General features: G+C 43.3%; 1 protein-coding gene across 1 annotated transcript in view; it reads left to right on the top strand.

Annotated features, from left to right (window-relative positions):
- LOC134285824 (uncharacterized) overlaps nt 1–18,352 on the top strand; it is a 392,906-nt gene that overhangs the window by 369,477 nt on the left and 5,077 nt on the right. Inside the window, exons 2-3 of the mRNA XM_062847431.1 lie at nt 1,806–2,009; nt 16,199–16,489. Of these exons, the coding sequence (XP_062703415.1) occupies nt 16,375–16,489 (115 nt within the window). The 5' untranslated portion in view covers nt 1,806–2,009; nt 16,199–16,374. The remainder of the gene's footprint in view (nt 1–1,805; nt 2,010–16,198; nt 16,490–18,352) is intronic.

The following is an 18,352-nucleotide window of genomic DNA, read 5'->3' as shown; positions in this document are numbered from 1 at the left end:
GATTCCGGGGGAATCCTCTCCGGGATTCCGGGGAAATCCTCTCCGGGATTCCGGGGAAATCCTCTCCGGGATTCCGGGGAAATCCTCTCCGGGATTCCGGGGGAATCCTCTCCGGGATTCCGGGGGAATCCTCTCCGGGATTCCGGGGGAATCCTCTCCGGGATTCCGGGGGAATCCTCTCCGGGATTCCGGGGGAATCCTCTCCGGGATTCCGGGGGAATCCTCTCCGGGATTCCTGGGGAATCCTCTCCGGGATTCCTGGGGAATCCTCTCCGGGATTCCGGGGGAATCCTCTCCGGGATTCCGGGGGAATCCTCTCCGGGATTCCGGGGGAATCCTCTCCGGGATTCCGGGGGAATCCTCTCCGGGATTCCGGGGGAATCCTCTCCGGGATTCCGGGGGAATCCTCTCCGGGATTCCGGGAGAATCCTCTCCGGGATTCCGGGGGAATCCTCTCCGGGATTCCGGGGGAATCCTCTCTGGGATGCTGCAAGAATCCTTTCCGGGATTCCGGGGGAATCCTCTCCGGGATTCCGGGGGAATCCTCTCCGGGATTCCGGGGGAATCCTCTCCGGGATTCCGGGAGAATCCTCTCCGGGATTCCGGGGGAATCCTCTCCGGGATTCCGGGGGAATCCTCTCTGGGATGCTGCAAGAATCCTTTCCGGGATTCCGGGAGAATCCTCTCCGGGATTCCGGGAGAATCCTCTCCGGGATTCTGGGGGAATCCTCTCCGGGATTCCGGGAGAATCCTCTCCGGGATTCCGGGAGAATCCTCTCCGGGATTCCGGGAGAATCCTCTCTGGGATGCTGCAAGAATCCTTTCCGGGATTCCGGGAGAATCCTCTCCGGGATTCCGGGAGAATCCTCTCCGGGATTCTGGGGGAATCCTCTCCGGGATTCCGGGAGAATCCTCTCTGGGATGCTGCAAGAATCCTCTCCGGGATTCCGGGAGAATCCTCTCTGGGATGCTGCAAGAATCCTCTCCGGGATTCCGGGAGAATCCTCTCCGGGATTCCGGGAGAATCCTCTCCGGGATTCCGGGAGAATCCTCTCCGGGATTCCGGGAGAATCCTCTCCGGGATTCCGGGAGAATCCTCTCCGGGATTCCGGGAGAATCCTCTCCGGGATTCCGGGAGAATCCTCTCCGGGATTCCGGGAGAATCCTCTCCGGGATTCCGGGAGAATCCTCTCCGGGATTCCGGGAGAATCCTCTCCGGGATTCCGGGAGAATCCTCTCCGGGATTCCGGGAGAATCCTCTCCGGGATTCCGGGAGAATCCTCTCCGGGATTCCGGGAGAATCCTCTCCGGGATTCCGGGAGAATCCTCTCCGGGATTCCGGGAGAATCCTCTCCGGGATTCCGGGAGAATCCTCTCCGGGATTCCGGGAGAATCCTCTCCGGGATTCCGGGAGAATCCTCTCCGGGATTCCGGGAGAATCCTCTCCGGGATTCCGGGAGAATCCTCTCCGGGATTCCGGGAGAATCCTCTCCGGGATTCCGGGAGAATCCTCTCCGGCATTCCGGGAGAATCCTCTCCGGGATTCCGGGAGAATCCTCTCCGGGATTCCGGGAGAATCCTCTCCGGGATTCCGGGGGACTCCTCTCTGGGATTCCGGGGGAATCCTCTCCGGGATTCCGGGAGAAAAGCAAAACAAAACACGAGCGTTCGCGGCAAAGCCTACTACGTTTTGTTTATTCGAGTTGACATTTAGTACACTGGAAAAAACTTCCTACCATTACACGGAAAAACAAATTTCTTCAAATGTATTAAAAGTTGCAATTTTTTGTATAATTCTCAATCAGATCGCGACCGGGACATCGAGCTGGCCACGGCTGCCATCCGACGCGAGCTGGAACAAGCACAGTCCAGGGAAGCCAGCCTCAAAGCGGACATTCGTCAGCTCCAGCAACAGCTAGCCGACGCCAAGAATGGCCTCCTGGCGGCGGCCCGCATTTCCGACCAGCTGGAGATCGCCCAAGTCACCGTGGCATCGCTCAAAGAAGAATGTAAGTACATCAACCATTATTCTGGATTTAGATCTTGACGGTTCCCACTTTAATGCATGATGTGTTACCTTTTTACTAACCTTGATTAGTTCCTACCTGGTTTCTTGTTACTTGGACATGTAGCTAGTTTCTTCGGACACACACTAATCAAACTTCCTGATCTCGTTGTAATCAATCTAATAACAAAGCTCACCCCCTATCAGTTACTTTGCGCGAGCGTTATCGTAGCGTTTCCGACTGTCTGTTGTCATTCACGGAGAAAAAAAGAACAACAAATCTAATTACTCTTGAACAATCACTTAGGACAGTCGCGGCAGCGACAAAGCAGCTTCGAAGCTGATGCTTGGAAGATAACAAACCCAGTGATAAAGCACACAATGATTGATTCCCCACGTATCACAGGTTACACAGCACGAGTACGAGGGGTTTCACAATGGCGGATTTTCTACTAACATTCATCGTCCGCTGGACCACTTCTGTCAGATGCAATCCAGAATAACTTTGACAGCTCTTTTGAACACGTTTTCTGTCATTTTGAAAGCAAAAATGGCCGCCATAGGCAAACTCGTTTTCTTGTGGGTTTTGAACAGTTTGACATCTGAATTGTGTCGTTTGACAGTTGATAAACGTCAGATTGTTTGATCCCTACCAGAAAGCGATCTTGTCCAAGGTGGCCATGAACTAAAACTATGTGAACTGTCAATCTTAGTTGAATCCAAAACATGAACGATTAGATCTGACAAAAATGGTCCACTTATAACAGCGCCATCTCACATTTCAAGGGAAAACTTCACCCGGAAAGTAGGCGATGGGCGCCATTTTCCACCAATTAATATCGCACTTTCACAGCTCACCAGATAAAAAACCAAATCACACACGCACATCCAACCACGCATCGATCGCAACCAACCACCACCACCACCACGGGATCACCTGGACAGAGCTTGCTCTGCTAATACTGTTGTTGTTGTTCGACTGAAAGGTCAATATCAGCTGGTAATTCTGGGCTGGTATCCAACCCGTTAATGTTCGCTTCCCGGAATTCCAACTGATATCCACTTTTTAGTCGAGATGGTCAAAATTGCTCTCACCATTAATCCACCAGTTCCGCGTTTTAAATTTGTTTGTGAGTTTTTTTTTCAGTGTGTTTGAGAGTGTTGCCAGTGAAAACAAAAAAAAAAAAACATTAAAAAGTGCTTCCAAATCAACTAAAAAACAGTGTGACGCATCGCATACCAGCTATAGGGGACGAAAATTGGAAGGTGTTATTTTGGAATTTCTCACTCTAAGTAGGCTTGTGGGGGGCAATTTGCACATCGGTCATTTCATTGCACGCTCAGACGACGCTCATTGAACAGTAGGCGGGGGTGGCGGCGGCGGCCATGGCAACGCAAATGTGGTGGACGCACGCAGCAGGCCAGCTATTGAAATATTCACACCTACGCACACCAATGCACCACGCTCGCACGCACGCATCTTATTTGTCCTCACTTTAGACGCATTTTGTTTACCAAATATTGACGACACGCACCGCTTTGGGTCATTTGGATTTGGTTGATGTATAGAGATGGATGATGGGTCTGTTTTTTTTTTACTTTTGTTTCCTACTGGGACCGGTTTATGGAACCTGCGTTTTTAACCTGAACCCATCATGGTGATGGCATTTTGGTTTTCGGCAAGGGTTGCTGCTACGACTGACTCAAATCGCAGACGGCCATGATCGAAATTGGAATGTGTCAAAAACCGACGACTTCATGCTTTGCTATTCGGTAGAAAAGTGACTCATTACAAACGCTTAATTGTCGCGACATTTTTAAACTAAGGAATTCACTAGAACCGATGGCCATCGGGTGATTAGGAATTCAAGTCACAGTTAAGTTTACTTTTGCTTTCGCATCGAAAACGTAACACATACGCTTATACAGTATTGTTCCGATTTTATCACGCCCCTTTTCAAAAATTCTTTTAAAAATTCTACAAAATCCTAACGCATTTTCAATATTTTTACCATTGCAAAACGCGTTTTCAACAATCATCTTGAAGAAGAAAGGAAACACTTGCTCTCAAATGTAACAGTAAATTATTGAAAAATGACGGACTGATGCGCAGAGGGCGTGATAAAATCAGAACATTACTGTATTGCACTCGAAACAAACTGACGTTTGAACTACTGCACATGCCGCTTTCGATCCACTTTTGTTTTTATTAATAGTACACATCAAAATCTATCGCAGTAACCGCAATTCCATGCATATGTTTATGTGTAGGTATGTATAACAGTTACGATTTGATGTGCAAATAACCGGTGATTTGAAACCGAAAATTGTCGGTTTACTTTTCGCAATAGGGTCCTAAAATTAAAGACGAAATCTCGCTTATATTGAATAATACGATCAAGCATGGTATTCTAATCGGAATTGTACTTTACTCGAACTTGAAAAACAAAGGAATAATGAGAAAATTCGAAATAAGTAAAATGGTAAATAGTTCTACTTTGACATTTGAGGTCAATCTTGTGTGACTGAGCTCGACATTTTTCGCACTGGGATTTCAAAAATGTTCCTATCTGACATACACGGTGAAAAAAAATCACTCAAAGTATGTGTTATAAGCTAGGGACGAGACAAAAGGCTAAAAAAATAAAAATTATATATTTTCAACTACGGTTAATAAAAACGTCAAAAATTGAGTAAATATATACACTTGAACCATATATTGTGGTTTAAAACAAGAATCCCGATAGGACTTTAGGAGCCTATTATGGAGCAATTTACGATCAGTGTTTTACAGAATTTGGAAGGAAAAATCGTAATCATTCGTGAATTTATTATCGCATGTGATGTTCATGAGTTAATTCCGTTCGTGCCTCGATGTATTTGTAGGTTTAGCACGCGTAATTTGTGTATTTTCAGTGTAAAAACGTTTAATCAGTGTGAAGCTTCATGTGAAGTACTAGAATCCAATTTCCTGATAAAAGCTATTAATCATCACAATCAAGTTCGGTTTCTGACAGGAAACTGTGAATCTGACGACTAGCTTAGTGTCGTTTGACAGTTTCTCAACTGTCAAATGACATCGGCCAGGAGCTAGTCGTCCGATCGTTTGATCCCTACCAGAATCTGGGCCTAAGAATAGTTAGCTTAGTTTGTGTTTTCAGTGTAAACAAATTAGCATGAAGCTTGGTATGAAGTATCAGAATAGTCCATAAGAAGCCGCAAGGGCGTACGTGATCGGAATGGAAGCTTATGTTCGTCAGCGTCACCATCACATCGGATCAGCAGCCACTAGACTACTAGATTGAGAGCAGTAGATTACTAGGCTATTCGGCGGAGCGATGCAAACGTGATTGCGTACGTGACAGAAATGGTAAATACCTAGTCGCAGAGTATCGTCGAACTCGGGCAACAACTCGTGCTTGACGGGATTCACGCAACAGCATTTGAAGCTAGGTTGGTCATCAACGAAGTATTTGACTAGAAGCTAAAAGATTAAATAAGCCTTTTCTTGTATCTAAGGTATTTTAGAGGAATTAACTGGTTTGTTCAAAAATGTATGTTCGCCACTGTCTAGTTGGTATCTGTATCAGGAACAGCTGAGTTGGATCAATCTTATATCTAATGGATCAATGAAGCCTACTTTGCTACCGTTTACCGCATGTAAACAAACGCGTCACCGTATATGGACATTAATCTTGTGACAGCAGTGGAGTTATGTGAAACACACAAGGCTACGGTGGTGCTATCTATTCATTCCATAGCGGCCGTTTTAGTCGTTTTAGTGATCCATTGTATAGGTGTAACATCAGAGTTCAGGTTTTGCCTCATCGTCCACTGTCCAGGGTCAAGTCTCGGTTTTACTTCATCGATCGGAATCAACCTTATTGTCCAGATTTTACTTCCTTGTTCTGATTCCACCCCATCGTCCAAGCTATTCTATTTCATTAATCAGAGGAAATCAGCTTCTAGCTCATCCCCTAGGCTCCATTTCAATAGGACAGATCGGTGAAGTACTAGATTTGTAGTAATGAGCTGAATTTTAGTATGGTGAGAAGGTCAATTCTCCGTTTCTGCAATGAAATGGTTCAGAAAGCGTGGGTATTATGATTCCTTGCCTAATTTGATGCTGTTTGAGCAAAACTTTGGACAACAGTGTTGTTGTTTTCTCCATTTCTTGCAACATAAACAACATAGTTATCCAAAGTTTTGCTCAAACAGCATCAAATTAGGCAAGGAATCATAATACCCACGCTTTTTGTATCATTTCATTGCAGAAACGGAGAATTGACCTTCTCACCATACAAAAATTCAGCTCATTACTACAAATCTAGTACTACACCGAACGTGCCCCATTCCTTTCTCATTTTTCATGGTCAAACACATCGCCCATGCTCGAATTCTTCGTCTACCTTATCGACCAAGTTATACTTTTCATTTGAACTTCTCGTAGAGGCTTGCCTCATTTACACGTTTCAGTGTAATCGTCTAACTTTTACTTTCTCGTCCAGGTTATATCTCATCGACCAGTTTGTGCCTCATCGGCAAGATTGTATCTCTTTCCGCTGGATATACCTCATTATTCAAGTGCATTTTGAGCATATAATCGCTTACGTCACGTGCACCTAATCGTTTAAGTTTTACTCCGTCAGTCAGGTTCAAACTCATCATCTAGGTTCTACATCCTCGTCCAATTTCAAGTACTTTTCTGCCTTTAGTTTTGCCTCATCGTCCAAGTTGATTATCAATCTAGCTTGGCTCCGTCGTCGAATCGCAGTCATAAAATATGTCCTCCGATGCGTCATCATCAAGACCATTAGAAATCGAGAGTCAACTCCTCTTCGTCCCGAGCCTCCAGAGTCGTGATTGAACGAATCCTGCAACGCACGCAAAGTCAATGCCACCCTGAGACACTCCCTCATTTCTTATCCAGAGTTCTCAAGCCGGACGTACAGCTTCTCGATGTCCGCCCCAGATACGTCTCCATGTCCTCACCACACCGGTAGTTCTGGTTCGTTATCTGCTTCAACAACGTTACCTTCTGGCCCAGCGATGTCTTCTGGTGATTCCGTGGTCCTTCAATACCGCCCAAGTGCACCTCACCGTGGTTTTACCATGTTTTACCTCGAATTAGTCCGTACTGGCTCTCATCCACCGTCAGAACGGATCGTGGCCAATGCTCGTTCGTCTCGTTCAAGCCACGCGTCCGTCAAAGCACCACGCTTGGTAGTTCGTGTTCGCCAGCTTCACGATCCGTGCCCACTCCCACTCTTCAGACAGCTTCCGGGAAACAGGGAACTTCTAAACTGAGCTGTATTTTCAGGAATCGGTGTGTAACACGTGCCGGGCCAATAACCTGTTCGAGGTGTAGAAGAGTCTGAACCAGGTTCGGAAGCAAATGATAACACGTCTTTATTACTACAAGACTGAACGCAAAGAGAAAGTTTTATTTGAATTTAACTTACAACAGGTAAACAAAAGCAACCAGGTTGCTGCGATTTATTAACGACTTAAATTCAAACCTGTGTTGCCGTTAGCTTACCACCGTCATCACGTTGATGTTGCACTAGGATGTGCTACCTCCAACGTACATAAAGGCAGCCGACAAGCTCCCGATATGGCTTGTCGGTTCACTGTTACTCGTCCGCCTTTCCCAGCTTCAGCCGGTTCTCCTTCTCCATCGGCGTCGACCTCGGTTTGCATTCGCTCATGCCGAAGCATCTGAGCAATCCTTCCAGGAAGTTTCGCTGGCCAGTTCTCATGACGCCTGCTTTCGAAGTCCCGCTCAATCGTCATAACCAGGAACTGTCTCACCTCGCCGGAATCGGCCATCTCAAACCGCTTCGATAGTTTCCGCTTCAATTCCTGCAGCACCTGATCCAGGTTCTACTTCCTCGTTCAAGTTTAACTTCCTTGTTGCTTTCAGGTTTGCCTCATCGTCTAAATTGTAAGCTATCGTTACAGAGTCAACGTCTTCATTCAGATTCTACCGCATTCATTAGCCTCTATTTCGTCGTCCTGACTTGTCTAGCTTGTTCCTCAGCATTTCACATTCGACTTTCTTGTCCGGGTTCTAATTCTTCATTGTCCAAGTGGATGCTCCTCCATCGTACTTCACTTCACAAGTTTACACGTTGAATTTCAACTTGGATGAGTTGTACTACATCGTTCAGGTTGAAACTCATGGCCCAACTTGAACCTCCTCGCACAGGATCTATATCAACAAGCCCATTGCTCTACCGCATCGACCAGGTTCAGCTTCATTAACAAGATTGTTTTCGCTCGTCTAGGTTGGGTCTTCTCGTTCAAGTTCACCCTTATTGTCTTGTCGATTAGTTCGCCTCATCGGTCAAGTTTAACCTAATTTTTCAAGTTTTACTTAGTTGGGTAGCCTCATCGTATCATCGTTCAAAGGTTATGCCTCATCGGCCAAGGTCGATCTTACCATCCAAGTTTTACTTCTCTTCATCAAGATTGAACCTCATCCATCCGGATTTACTCTATGTACTTAACCACGCAGACTTCAGGTTCAAACTCATCATTCATGTTTCAGTTCCTCGGTTACGTGTTATCAAGTTGACCATATTGTATTCCATCGATGAGATTCAACCTCATCGTCCAAGATAAACCACAATGTCTATCTATCCCTAGTGTGTCTTCATTTAGGTTCAACTACTTTGTTTACCGTGACGTGAATTTCGACTGGAAACTAATTTGCTATTTTAACTGCAGCGTTCAGCTTCTACTTTTTCCGCCCGGATTGACTTCATCATTCAGGTTCTAGTTCATCGTTTAGATTTCACTTCATGGATTCTAATTTCTTTGGACTTCATGGATTCGACCAAATTCTACCTCATCGACCAGAATACATAATCTCTAGCTTCATCAGTATCATGCTCTCATCGTTAAGGTTGAGCTTCAACTTCATGGCACAGACATGTTTACTTTATCTTCCTAATTCTACCCAATTGTTCAGGTTTCTTTTCATGGATTAGCCAAGTTCCGGTTCTGCTTTCTTAACCGTAGAATCTGGTACCATCGACCAGCTTTCATCATTCATGTTCTACCTCATCATTCGGGTTTCCTTTCATGGAAATCTATCAATCCAATTCTAGAGTATCTCGTGCAGGTTCAACCTAATCGTCCAAGTTGTATCTTCTTGATCACTATCTACACTTTCAACTAAATATATTCTAACTCGGCAACCAGGTTCAATGTCGTCGTACAGAGGCTACTTATTCCGCCGGCTTTACTTCATCATTCGGGTTCTACCTCATCCTTGAGTCTAGATTTCACTTTAAGGATTCTACTTCCTCGATCAGATTCTGCCCCATCAACCAGCTCATCACTTCATCATCCATGTTCTAGCTCATCGTTAAGGATTCACTTCATGGAAACCCATCGTTCATATTCTACTTCCTCGTATAGATTTAACCATATCGTCCATGTTCTGTATTCTTGATCAGTGTCTACTTTTACGACTGACCTCATCAACTAGATTCAATCTTGTTGTCCAGTCCAGATTTTACTTTTTCTCACATTTGGGTTCTACTTCCTCGACCTGATTCTACACAATCGGCACTGATCAATCTCAAAGTCCTGGTTGTACCTCGTCACTTAGATTCTACTTCTTTTTTGACGTCAGCCTCACCGGTCAGGTTGTACGTTCTCGACGACCAAACCACATACAAGAGATTTTTTCGAAATCAGCCGGCACCCTATTTAGGTTATGCCTTATCGGCCACGGTCGATCTTATTGTCCTGGTTTTACTTCTCATCAGAAAGATTGTATTTCATCTACCACAATCCATACTCCATCGTACAAGTTCAATCTAAACATCTAGTGAATACCACTTCCTTCAGGTTCAAACTCGTCATCCATGTCTTAGTTCTTCGTTTAGATTTTTGTCCGAATTGATCAGATTGCACTCCATTGTTCATGAATATCATTTGTCATTGAATATGAACTTCCCTCAACGTCTTTTAGTATCTTCATTTAGGTTCAACTTTCTTGTTTAGATTATACCTGCCGATCGAAATTGTGAATCGAAAACGAACATTATTCAGGTTTAACCTCCCATCATTCAGCTTCAACCTCTTCAAACAGATTTTACCTTTTCCGATCGGATTTACTTTATCATTCAGGTTCTACCTCACCATCCGGATTTCACTTCAGCGGTTCCACTTCCTCGACCAGGCCTCATCGACCAACTTCAACTCATCATCCTTGTTCTATCTCATGGTTTAGGTTTGAATGCATAAATACCTATCCCTCAGACTCTACTTCCTCGAGCAAGCTCAACTTGGACGTCCAAGTTGTATCTTCTTGATCGACTAAAGAGGATTCTATCTCATCAACCAGGTTGAATGACGTCGTTTATATGCTTCCGAATTTCTCGCAGTTGCACTCGTTGGCACAGGGTCTTGTCCCTAGGATTCGTCCAATATACGCCTTACTCGTCCAGATTCCAATTCCTTTTCCGTTCAGGTTCTAATTTCTACCTCATCGACCACGTTCAATCTCATCGTTCAGGTTGTACCTCATCGGTAAGATTCTATTTCGCTATCTAAATGGATCCTTATCGGCCAAGTTGTACAGCCTCGTACAGGTTAAGGTTCAACTTAAACTTTCGGTTTTTTTTTCAAACTTCTACGGAAAGGTCCTGCCAGAGTCTTAACTCTTGAAGCATTTCCTGGATGGATTATTTGAGATGCCCTATCTTTTATGAATACGACCATAATAATCAAGCTCAGTATCTGGTAGGGACTTATCAGAACCTGAGACCCAAGCTTCTACCTCACCGTCTGGATTTCACTAAAAAGATTCTACTTCCTTGACCGGACCAACTTCAACTCATCATTCATGTTCTACCTCATTATTTAGGTTTGAATTCATAAAAACCTACCGCTCAGACTCTACTTCCTCGTGCAAACTCAACTTGATCGTCCAAGTTGTAGCTCCTTGATCAACTTAATGAATTCTACCTCATCAACCAGGTTGAATCTCGTCGTTTAATTTTTTTGTGTATCGCTCAACTTCATTCAACACAAGTCATAATCGCGTCCCGATTCTCGTTCACACTCTACTTCCTCCGAATTTCTCAGAGTGGGACTCATTGGCACAGGGTCGTGTCCCTAGGATTCGTCCAATATACGCCATACTCGTCCAGATTCCAATTCCTTTTTCGTTCATGGTCTAATGTTTACCTCATTGACCATGTTCAATCTCATCGTTCAAGTTGTACCTCATCGGTAAGATTCTATTTCGCTATCTAAATGGAACCTCATTGGTCAAGTTGTACTTCCTCGTACAACTCAGTTTTTACAAACTTCTATGAAAGGTCCTGCCAGAGTCTTAAATCTTGAAGCTTTTCCTGGACTATTTGAGATGCTCTATCTCTTATATCCGTTTAACTATAAAAATGTTTATCAATTCCTCCCGATAATTCTCCACAGATTTTTTTCCTAGAATGGCTACCAGGTTTCATCTTGTAATTCCTCCCGAGAATCCTGTGTAGCTTCGTCCCAGGATTTCTCCCGATATTTCTCTTAGAATTATTCCTGGGATCCCTCCAAGAATTCAGCTAAGGATTCTTCCAGGAATTCCTTCAGGGACTCTTTCAGGGGTTCCTCCCAGTATTCTTCGAAGGGATTCCTCCAGAGCTTTTTTTTATGGATTCCTCCAGAATTCTTATGACGATTTCTCCCAATATATTCCCGGGATTCTCCCAGGGGTTCCTTCACTCACTTCTACCGGGATATTTTGCGTTCGTTAAGTATTCCTCTAGGGAGTGCTCCTGTGATTCCTCGCAGGATTCCTTCAAAAAGACCTTCACGGATTTCTATGAGACTCTCTCAAAGATATTTTTCCCGGGATTCCTTTCGGCATTCTTTGCGGAATTTCTTCATTGATCCTTCCTGGTTTTCCTTTATGAATATCTTCTGCGATTCATTCAAGATATTTTTCTGGAATTCCGCTAGGAGTTTCTTCTTGAATTATTTCATAGATTTCTTCCGAGATTACTTTTGGGATTTTTCCAGGATTGCTTCAGGTATATTTTGCGGAACTCCACCAGAGAGCCCTTTATTGATTCCTTCCGGGTTTCATTTCGAATAATTTCAGAAATTCCATAAGGGTTCCAAGATTCTTCCTAGATTTTCTCCCGGGATTTCTTAAGTGATTTCTTCCGGGCTTCCTCCAGGGATTTGCCTGAGATTTCTTCAGGATTCCTTCATTGATATTCCCGAGTTGACATTACGAATTTCTTCCAAGATTCTTGCAGGGATTTTTTCTCCCTAGGATTCTTCCCAAGGAAACCTTCACGGATTTCATCGGGGATTCCTCTCTTGATTTGTTCATTGATTTGCCCCGGAATTCTTTCTAAAATTTTCCGTCTAGGAATTCTTTTATTGATTTCTCCCAGGATTCCTTTAGGGATTTCTTCCAGGAATATTTTGCGGCATTCTATCAAAGATTTCTTCATTGATTCCTCCCAAGTTTCCTTTTGGGTTCTTTCGTGGATTAATCCTGAAATTTCATCAGGGATTCCTTCAGGATTCTTCTTACGTTTTCTCCTGAGATCCCTCAAGTGATTTCTTTCGGGTTTACTCTAGAGATTTATTTCGCGATTCCTTCATTGATACCTATCAGAATTTCTTTATTGATTTTCCCAGGTTTCCATTACGAATTTTTTCCAAGAATCTTTTAGGAATTCTTTCAGGGATTCTTCCCAAGTTTACTTCAGAGATTTCTTCCGGGATTCCTCCCAGGATGATTTTTAGACATTTCTCCTGGAATTTTGTTGAGGATTCCTCCCTGGATTTCTTCTGATGTGTCTTCATTGATTTCTCACGTGATTGTTTTATGAATTTGTTCCAGCATTTTTCCCGGGTTTCCTTCAGCGATTCCCCATGGTATTCCTTTCAGGATTCTTTCATTGATCCGTCTCAGTTTTCTTTAGGGATTCTTCTAGGAATTCTTCCTAGAATCCTGTTGGGAATTCCTCTCGGGGTTTCTTCATTGATAACTCTTAGGATTCCTTTGGGGATTCCTTCTAGGAATTCTCCCGGAATTCCTTCACAGATATTTTCCGCTATTCCATCAGGGATTCCTGTCGAGATTTCTTCTTTGATTCTTGAGATTGCACCATGATTTCTCCAGGATTTTTCCTGGGGTTTCTTTATCGATTTCTACCGATTCAGAGATCTCTCCCAAAATTCTTCTAGTATATTGAAATGGACTTTTTAGATATTACTTTTTCAGATTTTTTAAAAGATTTCTTCAGAGAATTTCACTGAATTCTGCCCCGTTTTTCTCCCGGGATTTTTACTCCCGAGACTCCTCCGTTGGTTTCTCACGGGATTCCTTTGTGGACTACTATAGAAATTTCTCCTGGGTTTTCGCTAAGGGTTCCTCGCTGGATTCTTCATTGACTTCTTTGTGAATTACTTTCGGCATTTTTCCCGGGAATCAATGAAGCAACCCTTTTTTCCTTTCTTTAGTGATTTTTCCTGGAACTCCTTCGTGGATTCCTCCGAAATTCTGACAAGACTTTTCCATGCGTTCCTTCAGAATTCATCAATGGATATTGTCCAGTATTCCATCAAGGATTCCTCCCGGGATTTAATAATAAATTCAAATCCCTGAAATATTTTCACTGGTTATACACGAAATCGCATCAGGGATTTCTCCAAAATTCTTCCGGAATACCTTCCGATATTTCTTCATCGATTCCTCCCGATTCAGAGATCTCTTCGGACATTATTTCAGGGATTTCTTCAGGATATTCAAAGGTACTTCTTTCGAGGCTCTTTCATAGATTACTCCAAGGATTCTTTTAGAGATTCTTTCACGGTTTTCTGCAGAATTCTTACTGTGTTTTCTCTTGGGCTGCCTTTATGGATTCCTTTAAAAATTCCGCCCAAGAATTCTATAAGTTCTCCCGGGATTCTTTCATCATTTCCAGGTTTCCTTCAAGGATTGCTCCCGAGATCCTGTAAGGGATGCTTTCACGGATTCTCTCCGATCTCTCTTCATTGATTTCTGCCGTGACATTTTTTTTGTTTTTATTAATGTGCATTTTAACTTATGAGCTTCTTTAGGAAATTCTTCCAGGATTCTTCAAAAGATTCTTTCAGGGAATACTCCAGGCTACTTTCATGGATTCCTTTTGGGATTCCTTCAGAAGTTTCTGTCGAAATTCCTTCTGGATTTTATTCAGAGATTTCTCCACGGATTCCGCTGACGATTTCACACGAAATTCTTCAAAAGATTCCTTACATTTAACATAATTTACAGCTCTTTTGTCCACTAGGGCACTGCGTGAGCGATTCCAATTGGAAGCTGTACCTACACTTTGTACAGCGCCTAAATGTATTCTATTCTAATTCTACTATATCGAACTGGTTGCTGTTGCGCTACTTTCACTTTCTACCCTATCATGGTAGAATGAAGAGCACGAGGATGTTGATGTGTGGCTGTTGATTGTTCCTTTTTCCAGTCCGATTGGGGGTCCATTATAAGTTGCCGTTCGCCGATGTCGAAGTATCCAGGTCCATTTGAGCCAGGGGCTCAGAAGAGTGTCAGTGTCAGCTGCTCTCAGGGGGGAAAGAGCAACTGACGAAAGTGCCGGGGCTGGGATCGAACCCATGACCATCTGCTTATGAAGCAAACTTCCGATATTAATCTTATTATTTATCCTTATTTCCTGGATTCCTACAGATGATTTTCCTGGTATTCCGGCGAGGGTTGCTCCATATTGGGGAGATGTAAATTCTTCGATAGTGTAACGATTATCAAGTTTGAGAAAATATGCTACAAAGGGCAGAAGAATTTCAAAAATTGATTCAAAAAATGCAATGTGATTTATAGATTCTTCCTTAAAAAAAAATATCATACAAACGTCACTTTGGTGGTGTTTGTGACACCGTGCTTAAAAACCTGAACAGTCCTTATTATAAATGCTTAATCCACCCTCGCCTCGCCTACTGTTCTCGAATTGTGCAATGTTCGCAAGTTGTCTCGCTTCAAGCCTACTGCGCGTCGAAACCGTGATCGTCATGTGCATGAATAAGAAAAAAATCCATCCGCGATCAAGTGGTGAGCGTAAGTATCCACAAGTATGCGTGTGTGCCTCAGTGTTGTATTTTCCTAGCCGAAGTAATTTGCGCATGACATTCCCCGAGGTAATCTCAAATTGTAACAGTGGGTTGATTTCCTTGGGTGAATCCTCCGGGGCCTTGCGTCCGTCTTCCGTCGTTGACTGGAGGGCGACGCGAGTGTCTCCCGGAAAACGTGTTCGCTATACCCACGTTACAGATTGGGGTTTCCCCGGGTCATGCCGTAGTCATCGTCGTTGTGCCTATTATTTATTTTCTTCGATGTGTTTGTGTTCCTTTCATATGGTTTTAGTTCTTTTTTTTTACTGTGCATAGCAATGTGAATGTGTTTTAGTCGTTTTCGATGTGAGTTGTAATCATTGTTTGCCATCTATTTCTCATTTGAATGTACATATTCATAGGACTTTTTCTTACAATTTTGCAGAACAACAAAGCAAACATTGGTTATTGTATAAGCCTTCTTGGATTTGCTCGGTTTCAGTGCAAAACAAAGAGCGCTCATTCCATAAACATTTTTTGCCAAAATTTCACACAAATTTGTAAGAAACTCGCAAATTCCTTAGGCGAATGAGGAATTCAATCATAACATTGCCTGACATTGCAAGAAAATTCGAATGAAGCATGAAAAGTGAGTGATTTTTTTGTTTTGCATTGTTCAGTGACCCCGCGAATCGTCTGACCCCATAACCACACGATTGCTCTCGCGCGGACTGAGTATTACATCAGGTACTGGTGTCGATATTCGAATCACAAACGAATCGGGTTCCTTTGATTAGCTTACCAGTACTTATGTTATGCTCTCTCCGCGGAGCGCTCAGTGCATGCTGCGATCGATCCAAGAAGCGGAGTGAAGAACCTCAAGTTTGAAGACGTTGTTGTGTGTTGGAAATGTGCAAGGCTGGAACGACGTCACCGAGAATGCGAGCATGCCGTTTTGTTTTGTTACCTGATGGACCCCCGTAAGATTACACCTAACCTAACTTTGACTCTCATCCATTTGATTTTTGAACAGTTATTCAAACTTCCTCCAACAATCTGACATTTGCGTTCCCTTCCCCTTCAATCTCTCATCCCCAGTGGCGAAGAGCAGTGAACGGTACGAAACCCTCGAGGGTCGTCTCCAGGCCACCGAAGCTAGTCAGGCGGACAAAGTGGAAAAGTCGCTGGTGAAAAATCTGGTCATTGGGTATGTGGTGGCGCCCAACCAGAACGACAAGCATCAGATTCTGAAGCTGATTTCGGCCGTGCTCACCATGGACCAGGCCGAGTGCATCAAGTTGGGACTGAATCGGACCGGCGGAGGATGGTTCAATAGCATTCTGGGCGGCAGTGGCAGTGGCAGTGCCGGTTCCGCAGCTGGCGCGGGAGGTAAGTTTGCACTTTTTGTGGGCGTTGACGTGAATGAGATGCATAATTTCGAGAAGCATGAATATATTTTGCAGTCGGCTCCGTAAAGTGTTAACACGCTTGAGCCTTTTCAACAAGGGAATTTAAAATTGCCTTCTGTTCTAGTGATGGAAAGGTCTATACAAATGAAGTTTAAAAGGAAAGAGAACAAGAAGTGGGCTTCCAAAGCCCAAACAACATTTTACAATCAAGTAGACTAGAAGAAGTTCTTAGAACCACCATAAAACCAAAATAAAAATATAAAACCCCATATCCTTTCATAATACTGTTACACTGGACTTTTCTTTATGCCACGGAATAGGGGTGCATAAATTGAAAATAGCATGAATGAAAACAGGACATAAAAAGAGAGGTAGCGTACTCCGGGACGTTTCGGATTAGTTTCAGGGGAGCGTTTCACAGACCTGAGGGTGACAGACGATTTCAAGACGGTTTCTTGGAATTTCTTAACGAATATCTATAACATTTTTTCGTACTTTCACCAGAAATCCTTCTAGGGATACGTGAAAACATTCATCCTAAAATAACTCTAAATAATTTCTCATGAAGATCATTTACTGATTTCTAAATGAGTTCACTTGGAAATTCCTCCTTGAAATTTTCGAAGAATTCCTCGAAGAGATCGAATCCTCCACGGAATGCAGGGTGTAAGAAGCATACGTAGAAAGTATCAAGAGAGTTCTGGAGAAGGCTCAAAAATTTTTTGAAATAGTTTCAAAGCAATGAAAACATTTGCAGTATGATGCGACTTGCTTTCGCCAACGAATATGTTTTCACTCTCTTTCGATTTGTAAAACCAACCTCCCGTAGAAATTGCACACGAACAGACTCGACGCTGATCAGCCGTGTTGATTATGCCTTTTCGTCGTTGAGCAGTGTGCGTGTCTAGCATTCGCGCCGTAGCCTCTACAACCAATCCAATCGATGAGATGCGGCTGTTCGAGCGCGCGTGTGGCGACACTGTCAGATGTGTGCAAAATCGTTTGCGTGTAACATCATGCTCGTTTTGCCTCCTCTTTGCATCTGGTCAAATCACAAGCGATTAAAATACAATTGATAAGTTGTAATGAGCACTCGTGAAAATTTGAAGCATTGCTGACAAATAAGGAGGGTTTCCATAGTAACTATTAGTTATATTTTTTTTTGGTTATGTGAAAGTTTTATATTAGTTAAAAAACATGTTCTCTTCATAACCTTCATAGACCTGGAATTTCCTTTATATACTTTTTTTCTGGAGTTTTGTGAATAATTCTGTCAGAAGTGTCCAACTACGAAGAGAACGCTTGGAGAAACCTCATAGGAGATTTTTTTTAAGCAACTCTATAAGAAATTCCTCTGGAAGAACTTCTTGAAGAAGCGACATTGGAGAAACTTCTTGTAAAACTTCCTGTGAGAACTCTTTGGAGAAACGCCCAAAAGAAAATCTCTCAGGAAAAACAACCTGAATGCACTCTCCGGGGGAACTTGCTCGAGAAACTCAATACGAAAACGCTATTCTTGAATGATCTGCTTAGGGGATCTTCTGGAAAAATTTCTTAGAGGAGCTCTTTGACAGAATTCTCATGAAGAAATTTCTTGATTCAACTTCCTAAAGGACTTTACCTTCTTTGATGCACTTCTTTGGGAAACACCCTGGAAGTACTCTTAGAGTGAATTCCATGGAGTAACTCGTTCAAAGAACTCTCAGGTAGACATCTTTGGACGAAATTCTCGAGTGAGCTGCTCGGCGGAAATTCTTGAATGTAATCTTTAAATAAAACATTTGCGGGAACACTGTCATTGTACTACCTCGAATTTTGTAGGGAACTTTGAAGAAGAGACCTT

Source organism: Aedes albopictus, chromosome 1 (assembly GCF_035046485.1).
Source record: "Aedes albopictus strain Foshan chromosome 1, AalbF5, whole genome shotgun sequence".
NCBI classification, from domain to species: Eukaryota; Metazoa; Arthropoda; class Insecta; order Diptera; family Culicidae; genus Aedes; species Aedes albopictus.
Note: the sequence above shows the minus strand (reverse complement) of the source record. Positions and strands in the feature narration are given on the sequence as shown.